General features: G+C 44.8%; 1 protein-coding gene across 5 annotated transcripts in view; it reads right to left on the bottom strand.

Annotated features, from left to right (window-relative positions):
- The window catches only part of pkp4 (plakophilin 4), a 99681-nt gene that overhangs the window by 30995 nt on the left and 53525 nt on the right, over nt 1–15161 (bottom strand). For 2 of the 5 annotated variants that reach the window (XM_083776964.1, XM_083776961.1), the window contains exons 5-7: nt 13791–13922; nt 13101–13300; nt 10546–11146 (exon numbers count right to left, since the gene is read on the bottom strand). In XM_083776964.1, coding sequence (XP_083633090.1) covers nt 10546–11146; nt 13101–13300; nt 13791–13922 — 933 coding nt within the window. The remainder of the gene's footprint in view (nt 1–10545; nt 11147–13100; nt 13301–13790; nt 13923–15161) is intronic. The other 3 variants (XM_083776963.1, XM_083776962.1, XM_083776965.1) reach the window with 3 other exon arrangements.

Here is a 15161-nt window from a genome sequence, read left to right as displayed (position 1 = left end):
TTAAGCTCACACCTATGTAAGTAGGGGCGGCGGCGGCGGTGGCTCAGGGGTAGAGTGCCTGGATGGTAACCGTGAGGTTGCCAGTTCGAACCCGGGCTCCCCCAGAGTTACTGTCGAAGTGTCCTTGAGCAAGACACTGAACCCCTAATTGCTCCCGATGTGCTAGTTGGTGCCTTGCATGGTTTCCGCTGCCATCGGTGTATGAATGTGTGTGTGAATGGGTGAATGTAATGCACAATCTCTGTAAAGCGCCTTGGATAAAGGCGCTATATAAATGCACCATTTACCATTTATGTGATTACCACAGCAACCAATGACCAACGCTTGACAATGACAAATCTGATCTGATCACTTGCAAATAACAGTGTTGAACAGTCAGTTCTAAAGCTCGTACTGGGATTTGCTGCAGTCAGAACAAAGCCCTAGCCCCAGTTAGAACAAACTACAAAGCCCTAGACCCCCCCCCCCTGCCCTACACACGCACTTAACCCCCTAACTGCTCCCCGGGCAGAATTTCAGGTATGTGCAAATGACCCCAACAGCAACTAAATGAGGGATCCTTATCACACTTCAACATAGAGGTAAGGAATAAAGGAGAGAGAGATCTGAGAACCTCTTGGGCGGTGATGGGATGAGTGAGTTTTCCTCGGCTTTAAGGCAGAGCCACAAGAGACCCATGTACAGTGGACAGGTGAGGCCAGGGCGAGGAGCTCTACAAAAAAAGGATGAAAAAAAGAATATTCCCCCAGACCCCCACTCCTTTGGGGTGTTTTTTATATATATAGTATATATGCACATTCGTCCTCTGCTTTTTACACATCCTATAACAACTAGTGAGCAGCCATTCCGGCGCAGAAGGGGAGCAATTCGGGGTTAAGAGTCTTGCTCAGGGACACACATCGACACATTGCTGACCTGACCTGGAATTGTACGGGACAACCAGGGGCTCTGGCACCCCAGACGGGCTCACAAAGCACTCAGCTATGGTGGCCCGTAAGCGGCCTCTATACCTTATTCGTACCTCTAACCCTAACCCTATTCTCTGTGGGCAGCTTTAGGTCAAGGGACCATGTAAATCGCCATCTGTGACATGCATGATGCTAATGGTGAGCTGAGACAGAATACAGTATCAAACAACTCAACAGGTGTCCGAGTCCCGTTCATGACGACCTTTGCTGCATGTCTCTCTCCCTCTTTCCTGTCCATCTTCACTTGATACTATCAATAAAGGCCAAAAAACTCAAGGAGTTGTGACGTTGTGATATATAATGGGTTCAATGTGAAGTGACGGGATGCTTTATGGACTGTAGCTAAATGGAATAAAATATATTATACAAGAATTGAAAGAAGTATATTTCTCGTTTTTGGTGACACATACACCGAAGCTGGCAGCATTGAGAAAGAGGTGGCATGCATTCTGACAGGAACATGCAAGGAGCAGTAAATGAAGGGAAGCAATTCTCCCCCACTAGACAGGGACCGCTGCCGTGTGCTGCGCGACGGCTCATTCAATGGCCGTGGCAGCCTTTCAATGTAAAGACAGAGCACACAATAACCAATAGCAGCAGCAGCTTGGCAGGAAATCAGCTTCTCTTGTTCAAAGCTTTTTCTTTTTTCAGGGGGTGGAGGGGCTAATAAGAGCGGTGTGGGGGGGGGGGGGGGGGGGGGGAGGGGGAGAGATAATGAACAAAATCGAGCCACATCAGAGACTCCTCTTCCTGTGTAAACCCTGGTGACACCGTCAGGCCTCTCAACACCGTCGTGCCCCAGCTGCAGGGAGACCTCCGTGAGTCTCTCCCCTCTCAGTCTCCCTTCAAGCAGCACATTAAAAACAGCCTCTAGAGACAAATCGCCCACACCCACCCACCTCCTCCTTTATTCTCCTCCCTTAGAAGAAAATGCGGCAGTCACTTCTAAGAGGCAAATCTGCAAATTGTCACTGAAAATAATAGAAGACAGTCTTACAGCATTCCTTATGCATTATAGTCGTTTAATTCTTGCCCTCGGCTCTCTCTCTCTCTGTGTGACTTTAACAGATTGCACTTGGCAGAGGCTAGGCGAAAGGGAAGGGCGGTGGCGGCTTGGCGTGCGCACGCGCCCTCTCCTGCTCTGAAGAAACAAACATTTAAATGGATACAGCTGACTGCATTCCGCAACGAAAATAATGTTGAAAAGGAAAAAAGAGCTCTCTAAGAACAAACAGTCTGAGTGTGGGGGTTGGCTACATGCTGTGGAAAATGATTATCAAAATATAGTGAAGAAAAGATTTTGAACCTGCAAAAACTTAACAGCCGGTGCTGTTGAGTTTTTACACACAGGCTTCATGGCCATTACAGGAAAGTCTGGAGTGATAATATAACTCAAGAGATTGTCAAAATGGAGCCATAGGCGCAGACCCACTCTTTTTCTATTCTGCTGTGCACTGAAATGGACACGAGGCATAATGACCGAATTACAGGGACAATTTGTCTTCATCTTCAGTGACAGAGGGAGGAAGGTAGGCTTTTCCCTGCCGGTGACTGTGCAGAGAGGTAGGATGGAGAGATGATGAGGGAACGGGAAGGAAAGACAGGAGGCGGATCAGCGAAGAGGGAGAGGAGCAGAGCCAAGGAGGACAAGAGTAGACGTTTTTATATTGTTATGGGACAAGAGAGAGGGAAGGAGAAATGGGCATTGGCATTTTGAGTGGCATTCGTAAACAGCATGATGTGATAGTAATGAGGCTGGCCATGTGACCTGTCCAGATACTTCCAGAAAAGCCTCGTCAAGCACCAGGGATGAAAACCACTTGTATGTCAGAGGCAAGGATAAAGTGAGGAAGAAAGCGTGTGTTAGGCCGTATTGTGAGGTCCCTTTTCGTTCAGTTCCGTTCCCACGGAAGTGCGACTACACAATTTTTTCTCCATAAAAGAGATTTATAGGTAGAAAGTCCAAATTCTACTCGTGCCCTCCTGCAGTTTTTTTATAATCCGTGATCGAAGACGGGACTATTTCTTACAAGGCGTAATAATATGTGCAAGGGGAGTGGTGTGGTTTTGGTCAAATGGACCAATCGCGTAGCCGCTTTATTCCCTTGAGTATGTGCGTGACGTCATCGTATGCGGAAGAACTTTTTGTTGTCCAAAGCAACCTAGCAACTCACTGTTGCGACGCTGTTTTCATTCACTCTAAACTGGGAAAATGGGAAAGAGCTGTTGTGCGATTGACTGTACAAACAGATATCTATTTTTTTACAGACTGCCGAAATGTAAAGAAATAATAAGTAAATGGATCGCTGCACTTCGCCGATGTAGTCATGTTTCAGGGCTACTGGAATCCATGGATTTGCGGGTGCCACTTTCACTTTGTGTCAGGTATGTTGCTTTTTTTGTAAAACCATACGTTCAATGTAAAAGGGCCTTTTCACACAATGTCCCGTTTTAAACGAACCTAACGGAGTTCTCTTCTTGTGGACCAAGAAGTGGATTAACATAGGCCGTTCCCCTGAAAGAGATCTGGTCAGGAGTAATTACTCATCAACATGTTACGTGAGTCCGTGGAAAGACTTGATGTTAATGTTCTTATTGATCAACACACCCAGTTACTGAATGTTAAGTCTCCATGGTTTTCCTCGTATGACACTGATTTATATGACACATTAAGAGTCCACTGATAACCACTACAGTGGTTTAATATCAAACTTTTTTTTGTTTTTGTTTTTTCAAGGACCCACATAACTTTAGATTGTTATTGCACAAATGGATCCTTAAGGTCTGTAACTTACTCTGAGAGTGTACGAATGGAACCAAATGCACCCATAGTGTCAGAGTTACAGACCCGCATGTGTCCATTTGTACACTCAGGCTGTAAGGGTCCATTTGGTTCCATCTCTCAGAGTTACAGACCTGTAAGGTCCATTTGGTTCCACTCTCACAGACCTGTAGGCTTAAGGCCTAAGAAGGGTCCATTTGGGGTCCATTGGTTCCATTTGTACACTCAGTTACAGACATGCAGGCTAATCCTCTCTCACTCTAATGCCAGACTGGCATTAGAGTGAGACACTGGCATTGCCAGTGTGTGCCAGTGGTCACCCTTGGCACCCGTGGTTAAAGCTGCCTACCCCTGCTCTACACCAAACTTATTTGCCAAAATAGCCGGTCTACAAGCTCACAATGTTGTGAGCTTGTAGATCTGCTATTTTCTGCAAATGTTCCCTCCAGAATAGGGATGCTATTGTTCCAGTGGTTAATGTAAAAAAATAATCTCACAATGATTTGGCAGCCCCGTCCCGGATGAGTTTGTTTTGAGGCTGATGTCTGAAACAGGACATAATGAGAAAACACCCCATATATGTAAACAAATTAATATCATATTTCTAGTAAATGTTTTTGTTGTTTTTGTTATTTAAGGGAAAAAGAGTGATGATCCTCAACATCCTGACTACATGCCAAGGTTATTTGGTTTCACCTCCATCACTGATCGAAGTACAGCAGAGGTACAGACTGTTGTTGAAGTCCCAGGCATTGGGGTCCAGACAGAGGAAACACAAAATGACATTGCCTCATTACAGATTAAATCTTTAAATGCTGAATGTGGGGGGGGGGGGGGGGGTGGATGTACAAATGACAGATGCTGTGACACACTTGCGGTACTTGTAAATAAATGTTTCATACAATTATTTTGTAATCATTCTGACCTCTAGTACTTTTAGTCTTGTGCATTTTTTTGCATTATTCCAATTTAGGGGGCGTGGTAACATTTGGATAGATTTTCTGCCATTTTGGTCCAAGGTGCCCTGATTTTCTTTTCTACCTTACATTACACAGTAGGTTGAGACATTTTCTATGTATGAAACATAAGCTTTTGGCACAATTTACTGTGTAGGTTTCATTGTACTGTGTGGAAAACACTTAAGTTGAAGCATATTATTTAACAAATATGCTACATTTCATGATCTAAATTCACATATGAGTAAACTAAAGGCACCAATACTTGTTTCAGATGTTAACCCTTGGCCTACAATTCACGGAAAAAACTGAATTAATCGAAAAATCTAAACCTCCCGTTAACGAAAAAAACGGAATGACAATCAATATCAGTTATCGCGGGGTCAAAAGAGCAAAAATTTATATTTTTTCGCTAATATCACTAATGTTGGATGTAATTTACCAAAAAACGGCCGAAATCCGCATGATCGTGCGCTATCGTGCACGCGCGCCGTCTCTATGTGCGTCGCTGTAAAAAATGTGATATTTTGCGATCTTTTGGGGTTGATTTGAGGATAATTTGACTTAGTTATGAAAAATATAGCATTAGCTTAGCAATCCGGACCAGCCAAGCTATTGACTAGGGTCAAAATAGTACAGGATGTTGTTGATCGTTCAACCGGAAGTGACTTAGATCCGTCTATTTTAGCCAAAATCAGCATAATGATGCTTTCCCGCCATCTGGTGGCGAATCGAGAGAATACATTTGCAATGAATGAATGACAAAAAAACATCTCTTCAATCCACCAGATCTTTCTTGTATGTTAAAACGATGAATTAAAAATATGCCAATTTGTTACCCAAACAAAAAAATTGGGGCTGGCAGGGCAAGGGTTAAGTATATGCATTTGACATTTGAGAAAGATTTTGTGTTGCCAAAAACACATTTTACAAGCAAAAACAGCAGCACAAGATTTTCGTTTTTTGGTTATACACTGTTTATACATTTCTGGCTTGTGACAAAATACTGCAGGATATTATGAGTAGAACTTTTAACCCAAAGTCCAGAAGGGTATTATCTATGAAAAAATGCATTGAATGAGTAGTTCCCATGACATAGGAACGAAACTCATTTTCTAAGCACTTTTTCATGGGTCCCAACACGGCCTATGTGTGTATGTATGTGTGTGTGTGTGTGTGTGTGTGTGTGTGTGTATGTGCATGCGTGTGTGTGCATGCATGTGTTTGTGTCAGACAGAGAGAGCAGTGGGAGGGAAAGTGGAAAGCCTGATTTCTACTTTCTTGCACTGTGCCGCCTGACGATAATAACCGATATATAAGCTCACAGCGTGTCGCATCCGCAGCGCATTGTGAGCTTGTGTACAGTAGCTTGCGTACAGACAGACAGGTGACTATGCAGGCTGAGCAGTGCACATCTGGCTTGGCTGGGTTGGAACTGCCCAGCATCTCTGCCTGCTGCATGAAAGACAACTGAATGCCAGTGGTGGAAAAAGTACTCACTTTTTTTACTCTTACTTAAGTAAAAGTATCAATACTGCAATGTAGAAGTACTCCGCTACAAGTAGACCTCCGGAATTCAAAATGTACTTGAGTAAAAGTACAAAGGTATTTGCGAAATGTACTTAAAGAACCAAAAGTAGAAGTACTAATTATACAGAATGTCCCATTTCACAAATTTTCAAATGTATAAAAACTTTTGAAAATAGCAGATCTACAAGCGCACAATGTGTCACACGCATTGTGAGCTTCTAGATCTGCTATTTCAAATGGCCAAAATGTATATAGGGCTGAAATGGTAATGTATGTTTTGTAATACTAATCCAAATCTACAACTTATCAAATAAATGTAGTGGAGTAAAAGTACAATATTTGCCTGTAATGGAGTAGAAGTAAGAACTGAATTTGACTGTGTGTGTGTGTGTGTGTGTGTGTGTGTGTGTGTGTATGTGCACGCGACACACGCACGCGTGCATGTGAGTGCATGTAATGATGAGCCAACACCAGGCAGTGGAGTAATGGGCTCTCCGAGATGATTATTCCTAACTGACTTCAGCAAACGACAGGAGACAGCAGAGAAATGGTTAAACACACAGCAGTTGCCATTTGGTCTCCGGAGGAATACAACGCAAAGGCGCGCTGATGCACATCTAGCACAAGGCATTTCCCCCGTGGCCCTTTAAGAGTGAATTGGATGGGTTTAATGCGAGTCACAACAAATAAGAAGAAATCAGCTCTGATTGATGTAGCGGTAGCCACATACAACCACAGTACATGCACTGATGCAAGAACAACACAGACCAAACACAGCATATCCTCGCTGACGGGCAGAAACTTGCATCTCCGTAGTTCTACGTAGTTTAAAAAAAATGAATGCCCTACTATTAATAAGTCTCTCTCCAAGTATGAAGTGATTGTGACTAAATAATAACTTTGGCTAATAGTAGCACTAATAGTAACACTGGATCCGTTGGAACACAGGTCATTTTCTGTTCCAATTTCCTGAATAGTAACGGATTTGGAGGTTTCCACCCAACAGCAACGATATGGAGAGAATAATGGTGTTAACAGCATAATAAGTTCACCTTGAAGGTCGTCGTCTACCAGGGCATCTGTGAAGGCATCCCACGGCAGCATTGAAGTTAAGCACAAGCACTCAATTAACCTTATGGTAACCTGGTGGATAAGTGCTGATGGCTCACAATGTGTGGAGGGGAGAAAGAAATTAAATTCTGCTTGTTTAAGGGTGGAGCCCTTGATGCACGCAAACTTTAAAATAACCACTCCAGGCTTACTGTTTCCACTGAAAAAGCTGCCTAGAAATGGGAACAATTGTGTACTTTTTGTAATCCGCCTGGTGTGCAATAACAAAGATTTTCTTAATCTACCTGACCTGTATTGTTATCTATGGTAAAAAACATTTTAAAGAGCCAATAATTAGCTTCGTGGCAGATAGGCTGAGAAGCAAAGAGTGAATACTGGATGTGCATACTGGATGTCAGTATGCTGATAATTACAGCTAGTAGTAGCCTATATATTTATTGGCCAATGGTACTGTACCAGCAGCAATGGCACAACATGAAGAATGCTGCTGGTTGTTAGTGTTCCGTTTAAGTCTGGAGTGAGAGACATAAAAAATATTTATGCCTGGCAGCATAAAAGGCTGTGTCCATAAAAAGCATTTTTTTAAAGCTGCCAGCACCTTCCTGCCCCTCGCGTTTTAGTGATCTCGTCAGACGTAGAAAATAGTTCAACATTTAGAGAGGAATTTCACTTGACTTCTTTTGACCGGTCAATGGAGGAAGAACTAAAGGACTAAAAAGATCAACAAACGGATGCTGACTGCAACTGTGAATCAATCCACTCCTATCTAGCCTGGTAAATCATCCCGGTCGCGTGATTAACATTTTTGTGTAAGACACATGAAAATGTGAATTCACTCGACCAGGAGGGTTTATCAGACTAACTCACACCCCTACTCAAGGCAGTGGGATATTCATTGAGGACCACCAATCGCAAGGATTTAGTTTCTGACATAGACTTTTGGAGCTGCGTAACGCTGGCTGCCTGTTGCTATTGTTGTAACAAATCAATTTCCCCTCGGGGATTAATAAAGTATTTTCCATTCCATTCCATTCCTAGACAAGTTTACCGTTATGTTATCCGTTAGCTAGGTAGGTTATAAAACCTACAAACATAAGCACTCCATCACATGTTTGATTGATGTCCAACGCACTCAACGATGACAACAATGCTTTCTGAGAACACAGGCCCTAATAATACATTTCAGTGGCCAAACACTGTTCAATGTACAGTTTTGTTGTATCATTTAATTGCCTGCCACCACAGAAAGATTTTTATTGTATGCGTTACACGTATACTGTATAGCAGTGGTTCCCAAATGTCTTAGCTTGAAACCCAAAAGATAAATTGTATGTCTCCCCGGGACCCAAACTAGTGAAAACAGCCAATCTACAATCTCACAACAGCTTGTAGACCTGCAGTGAATTTGTTTTTACTAGCTTATGAAAGATTCTTTTGTTTTTGGGGGATTTTTTAAAAATGTTTTGAAATAATGATAATTAAAAACAAAATGTAGGAAACAAAAACCTATACAAATCTGTCTGTGACCCACATATAGGTCCCGAGTCCCGACACACTGTTTTGAAAACAGTGCTGTATAGTGTATAGGATATATATATACGCAGCAGTTACCAGACTAATACAGACTAATGAGGGCTTATCAGTATCACGCACGTCTTAATAAGCCCACTTACTATAGCAGTCGATATACATTTCCACCTACTGGAACACGAAACATCTTGGATGTTGGGTTTGCTGATTCTTACTTACTTATGCCTGAAACCCTTCATTACTTGCGCAAGCAGAGCGCACAAGTAATAATTTCGCCCGGTCTCTTCCGCCGTGACAGCCGTCCCGCCATTTGATGTTTATGCAAAAAAAACATCAAATCTGTGCCTGTTTTGCTGGGACCAGATTACACAAATGACCATATTTCTTACGTCATCATTTAGAGCTAGTCATACGTATACTATATACATAATCAGTAAAAATAAAATAGCAAATTGTGCCTGATCTGCTGCATATTTATTTATTTTTTGTTAAGAGGGGATTTAGGCTATGGTAGATATTTGAAGAGATAATTTCATAACTGCTTAGTGCTACAGCCTAGGCACCACTGTAACAAAAATCCAGCATAAAGATTAAGATAACTGAAGAAGCGTTAAGATGGAGGCTTGATTTCGGAGGCAGTGAGTGGGAAGACAAAATGCAAAAAGGACAACGATTCGTATTTACGAGTTTGAAAATGTCAAGCCCTACGCAGAAAAACTACAACACATCCATCAATCAACTGCAGGACGTGTGAAATACTCCAAAGGACCTGTCAGCTACTAGCGCATATGATGGGTTCTATTGTACATCACACGGTAAAATTCTCAGTGTTCAGACGAGTTTTAAGCAAAATCACAGATAGCCTAGGACGAGTTTGTATGACTTTTATGCAAAGTCACAGAGTTATTAGTTTATTATGAATCCAGAATAGCCCCTTTTATATTTTGACCTCACCAAGATGGCCGCTGGATAGACTCCTGTAATAGCACCGATCTTTAGCATCGTTTTTCTTGGAATTGAGACTCAGATTGAGGCGAATGAACAGAACACTGATGTAGTATCGATCGGCAGATTGGTAATGGCCAATCTTTACTTTCGCTCAATTTGGGCAGAATTTCTGGGTAAAATAAAAAGACACCTTTTCTATGGCCGGCGGTGAGGGACATTTGACTGAATCATGGGTGACAGTCAAAGTGTTTTAACTCCAAGAGCGTACAAATGGCAAATGGGCTCAATGCTCACTGATCTCAGACCTAGACATGATTTTTTGGACACACTAGATTTATTCTGGGTTTTGAGCTGAACTGGTTTAGGAACCCCTAAGCATATGGACGCGCTGTCAGAATGTGAGCCTGTTTGAAATGGGCTGGCCTTGAAACCACACAGTGACTCACACAAATCTACACCAGTGGAAAAGACGAGTGCAGCAGGGCTAAAGAAAGAAGATGCTGCACAGTGACTCTCCTTTTCTTTCTTTTTTTCTTTCTTTTTGTACTGTCAGCCAGCGTTGACTTTAAATGTGCAGTTTTACAACTGGCTGGCTTAACACGCTGTAGTGGAACTCCACTGACAGCTAACAGTACACCTCGTTCTGATCTAAGAGGGTCTGATAGGTCTCCAGAGGGAAGCAGCCACAGAGCACACACCCTGAATACATAGCTATGGGTGTTGTTGGAGTGTGTGTGTGTGTGTGTGTGCTTTTGTGTACCTGTGAGGCAGTCGGGCCGTGTCATCCTCTCGTAAATGTCATAACTCTGTGCTCCGTAGGGGTCAGTGGGGTCGTGGAGCATGGGGCGTGGCAGAGTGGAGCTGTAGTGCTGGGGCACCGCTGTCATACTGGCTCTGACCGGCGATGACTGCGAGGGCTGCATGGTGAGCGGCTGGTTGGCACCGTCTAACATAACGAGAGGCGAACCCATGTGGCCAGATGGCGGACATGTGGACGTCTGGTACGGCGAGGTGGTGCGGCTGGCGTTGCCTGAGCGCGAGCTGGCAGAGCCCACGCGACGCAGGGTGGCCGGGGAGTTCTTCTGGGTGGCGTACGGTGAGCCGCCGCCGGCGACCGCCGCTGTGGCACGCTGGGCTGCTGGCAGTGTGGTGGAGTAGATGCTGGAGAGGGGCTTGGGTTCCGCCACGATGGCCGAGCCGTAGGCGCTTCCCGTGGAGGTGCGCAGGGAGCCGCGGGAGGGCGACACGCCGCTGGTGTAGGCCGGCGACTGGGTGCGGGAGGGCACCGAGCTCACCCTGCGCATGGCACGACCCGGTACAGCACTGGGCACCGCCGGAGCCTGCCAAGAGGAAACACCCCGCTTCATCATTACATAAGTCTATTAACCCATTTAGGACGGGAACCCGTTCTGGGGTTCTAGTTGCTATATGTACAGTATATAGCAGTTTTTGAGGGGTGCTAGCCCCTCCTATGCCCAGCTTTCCGGGTTTGTGTGAACACAAACATTGGCTTGTGATTGGCTGATCACTCCATAGCGATGATTTGATTGGCTGAGCAAAGTAAATATTTTTTTTTTTATATATATTTTTTATCCCACGATTTTGTAACCCATTTTTCACCCCTGTGTCAATCATCTAATGTGATCCTGGGCTCTACACACCCTCCGCCAACCTGGGGAGAGCAACGGACTTAACTCATGCTTCCTTCATGCTTGAGTGTCCAAGTTGCTCCTTTACACCTGACAGGGGGGAGTTTCCCTGGTTGGACGTAGCGCATGGAAGGAACACGTTATTCCAACCAGTTCCTTTCCCCTCCATCAGGCGCCCCGGCTGGCCAGGGGGAGGCAGTTTAGAGACCAGGATTACTGCATGTTTTTGTGAGGGTATCTACCCTAGGGGACACGGGGAGAACATGCAAACTCCACACAGAAAGGCCCTTTCGCCAACCCCGCCTTCCGGTATGGGCACTGATGATGCGGAGGAGGAAACACGCCGCCAGCACCCACAGCGCCCCGAGCGGGAATCGAACCCAGGACCTTCTAGCTGTGAGGCGACAGCACTACCAACTGTGCCACCGTGCCCCTGAGCAAAGTAAATATTGAAGATAAAAGTGAGGGCAGAAAAGTGACTTTTGTGATGATTTACAATTACAATTTACAATTTGACGCTCTTAATCCAGAGCGATTTACAGTAAGCAAGAACAAAAACATGGTAATACATCATATACATAAAAATTGTCATCATGACTCATACGTAAGCTAAGAAGAACCTAACAGTGGAATATATAGAGTGCATATCTACATACAATACTATCTAAGTTACATGAATTGAGCCTTTGCCTAGGCCTACGCCTGAAAGGTCGTTGAGGCTAGGGCAAGTGCTACGGCAAGTGCTACTACGGGCTAAGATGGAGTCTGAAGAAGTAGGTTTTCAGACTATGGCGGAAGATTGGTATTGAGTCTGTAGTTCTGATTGCAATGGGAAGTGCATTCCATAGTTTTGGAGCCAGAAGGGAGAAGAGTTTGGGACATGTGGAGACGTTTTTAGTGAAGGTACATCCAGCTTCCCTGCATTGGGTGATCCGAGCGTGCGGGAGGGTTTGTAGGGTTCGATCAGACTTGCAAGACATGGGGGTGCCATACCTTTGGTTGCTTTGAATGCCAGCATCAGAGTTTTGTACTCGGCTGAAGTCGGCTTGATTTGATTGGCTGAGCACGGAATGTGATGTACTGTATGTATGATTGATGCATCAGATTGCAATAAAACAATGTCTTGATTTTCATATTCTCTAAATATTGTTATCTATCCACAGTTATTTGAATCATTCTTGGTTCTTTGTGTTGACATAAAAAAGTCCATACCATCTAAGCAATAGTTATATCCAGGATGTGCATCTGAAAATAAAGCACTTTGAATCTCGGTTCCCGTGAGGTGATAGTTTAACAAAAACTCTGCAAGCCGCTTAACTCGCCCCACAAGTAATTTAAAAAGAGTTCAGAGACTCTTCATCTCTGAGTGCAAAAACTAATACTAGCACCATTAAACTTTTTTATTAAATTTTTTTCTATCTCAGACATCCAACTAATTTAGTATGGAAACTGTATTAGGGCAGCAGTGGTTCAGGAGGTAGCCCGCTTAGTTCAAACACCAACTCTTCCTGGCTTAGCGTTGAAGTGTCCTTGAGTAAGACGGTGAACCCCAACTGCTCCCTGGGTGCTGTTAAAAAGTGTTACCCACTGCTCCCATTAGTTAGGAGTCTGGTAAGTAACGTACATGTGCAAACGTATTTGGCCCATACCCAAACACTGGTAGTACCTGGGCTGAAGCCTGACCCTCAGCCCTGGCGTTCCTCAGCAGCGTGCCTACGCCAGGGCCTGTGCCAGGAAAGGAGTGCTGCATCCTCAGCTCTGTCTTGCCCATGTTCTGGCTGCTATAGTAGCCGCTGCTGGCATCCTGGTAGCCGCTGTCCGAGTACGAGTTCATCTGAGTTGAGCTACGCGAATTCCCTGCGGACCCTTGAGGGCGGGACAGAGGGGAGGATTAGTGCAGGGGGAGAGGGTGAAGATGGAGGAGACGAGGACAGGGTGTGGGATAGAGGGAGAGGAGAAGGAGAAGGAGAGAGAGGGAGGTGGGTACGAGAGAGGGAGAGAGGAAATCATAAGTGGTTTTCATCATAGACGTGACCTTTATCCAGACCACATCGGTAACGACAAGAGGACCAGTGCGGGTGGGGCTTGGGGCGAGCAAGTTCTACTTCCGTGCGGTTCAAGTGTCAGCCAGCAATGCATAAGCTGTAACGGGAGGGTCAGCTTTATGATCCAGAATATGACCGGGAAACATTTAATGTAAGTGGAAAGGAGAAAAGCCACAAAAAGTCCAAAGTCCAACAAACGAGGAAAAGAAGTGACAGACACACAAGACAAACAGTGATAAAAAACAAAAATTAAAAACAGCCAGGTGGGTTGAAAAAGGAAAATGTAGATAGGGCGAGTAATAGTAACAGACCCTCACTTTCATGGAGAGATGTCTGCTCAGGAGAGTACAGGGACACCTGCTCCGACTCGCTCCTGAGGCGGTAACCGGGCGACTGGGAGCTGTCCGTCACCCGAGACTTGCCATCGCCTGAGGTGGAGGCATCTGGATAGAGAAGAAACGGAGCAGAATGGAGAGTCAGAGGAGCACAAAAATTAAATTTTCAATCATTTCAAAAACGTACAGATTGATACATGATTTTATTTAGTTCAAATCTTTTTCGGGTCAGAGCAGGACAAAAAACGATCATATCTGCTACATTAATTTCATGCTCATGTACATTTCGAAGTCATTACGTTTTATTGTCCCACTAAATTAAGCAAGAGGAATTGGGGCAGGGTGGCACACCACCATGCCAGGGTCTGTCCCCACGATACACACTGCTCCCTTCTCTGATGCCCACCCTCTGTCTCTTCATGCACGACAGTCACCAAATTTGGTGAATGGCAGTTAGAATTAGCCCCGTAATGTCTACGGTTAACTGCTGCACAGCGTTGCCCGGCGATCTCGTTAAGCGTGACCTCTGTCAATGGGTCCTTTAACAATCACTATAACAATGGGTGATGGGGAATGGATGGGGGCTTGGGGTGAAAGGATTGGCAGACTGCATCCCACAGGAGGGGGTGCTGGATAGCGCGTTGGCCGGTGTATCGTTGAGGGTTTAATTGCGTGTAGAAGTTCCCCTTGTTTGGCTGTTTGTGTTGATCTGTTGACACTGAGGCCTAGTGCGTTGGACAGCCCCGGTGGCTGGCACGCCCACTCCAGTGACCGTTTCAGTACAACCAGCCAAGAAACCCTCATCTACAGTATGTGCCTGCCCAGGCCCACTCCTCTAGCTTTACCAAATGACTGTGTGGGCTTATTGCGGGGAGGGGATGGGAGGGGGGGGGGGGGGGGGGTGCTGATGCGTCCGCAACAGAGTACATTCTCTTTGTGCGATTATTATAGCCTAATGTGGAATGATGGGCATGACCGCAGCGATCCGAGGCCAGTTAAACCTGGAGGATAGGACTGCTGTGTTCACTGAGAATGGTTATGGTGTCTGTGCTGTGTTTGAATACATTATGTAAAATTCATAGGGTTCTCAGGCCTCGTTAAAAAACTATATTTATATTACAGCAGTAACGCATCTCCACGATGGAGACACTTGTATCCAAACAGCATTCATGTGCCCTTCTGTAGGCATGAACAGCAATGGAGTGTTTTGTCTCTATTGGTAACTTTCCATTGCAGACAGTGGTTCCATTTCTGCCACACAGCATGTCATTTCAGACCACGTAGCTCTTGAACTGAGCCTTGGCCTTGTGGTTTGATCAATTAGATGCCAAATAGCCACAGAGAGAG

Source organism: Protomyctophum parallelum (assembly GCF_964188405.1).
Source record: "Protomyctophum parallelum genome assembly, chromosome: 11".
NCBI lineage: Eukaryota > Metazoa > Chordata > Actinopteri > Myctophiformes > Myctophidae > Protomyctophum > Protomyctophum parallelum.
Note: the sequence above shows the minus strand (reverse complement) of the source record. Positions and strands in the feature narration are given on the sequence as shown.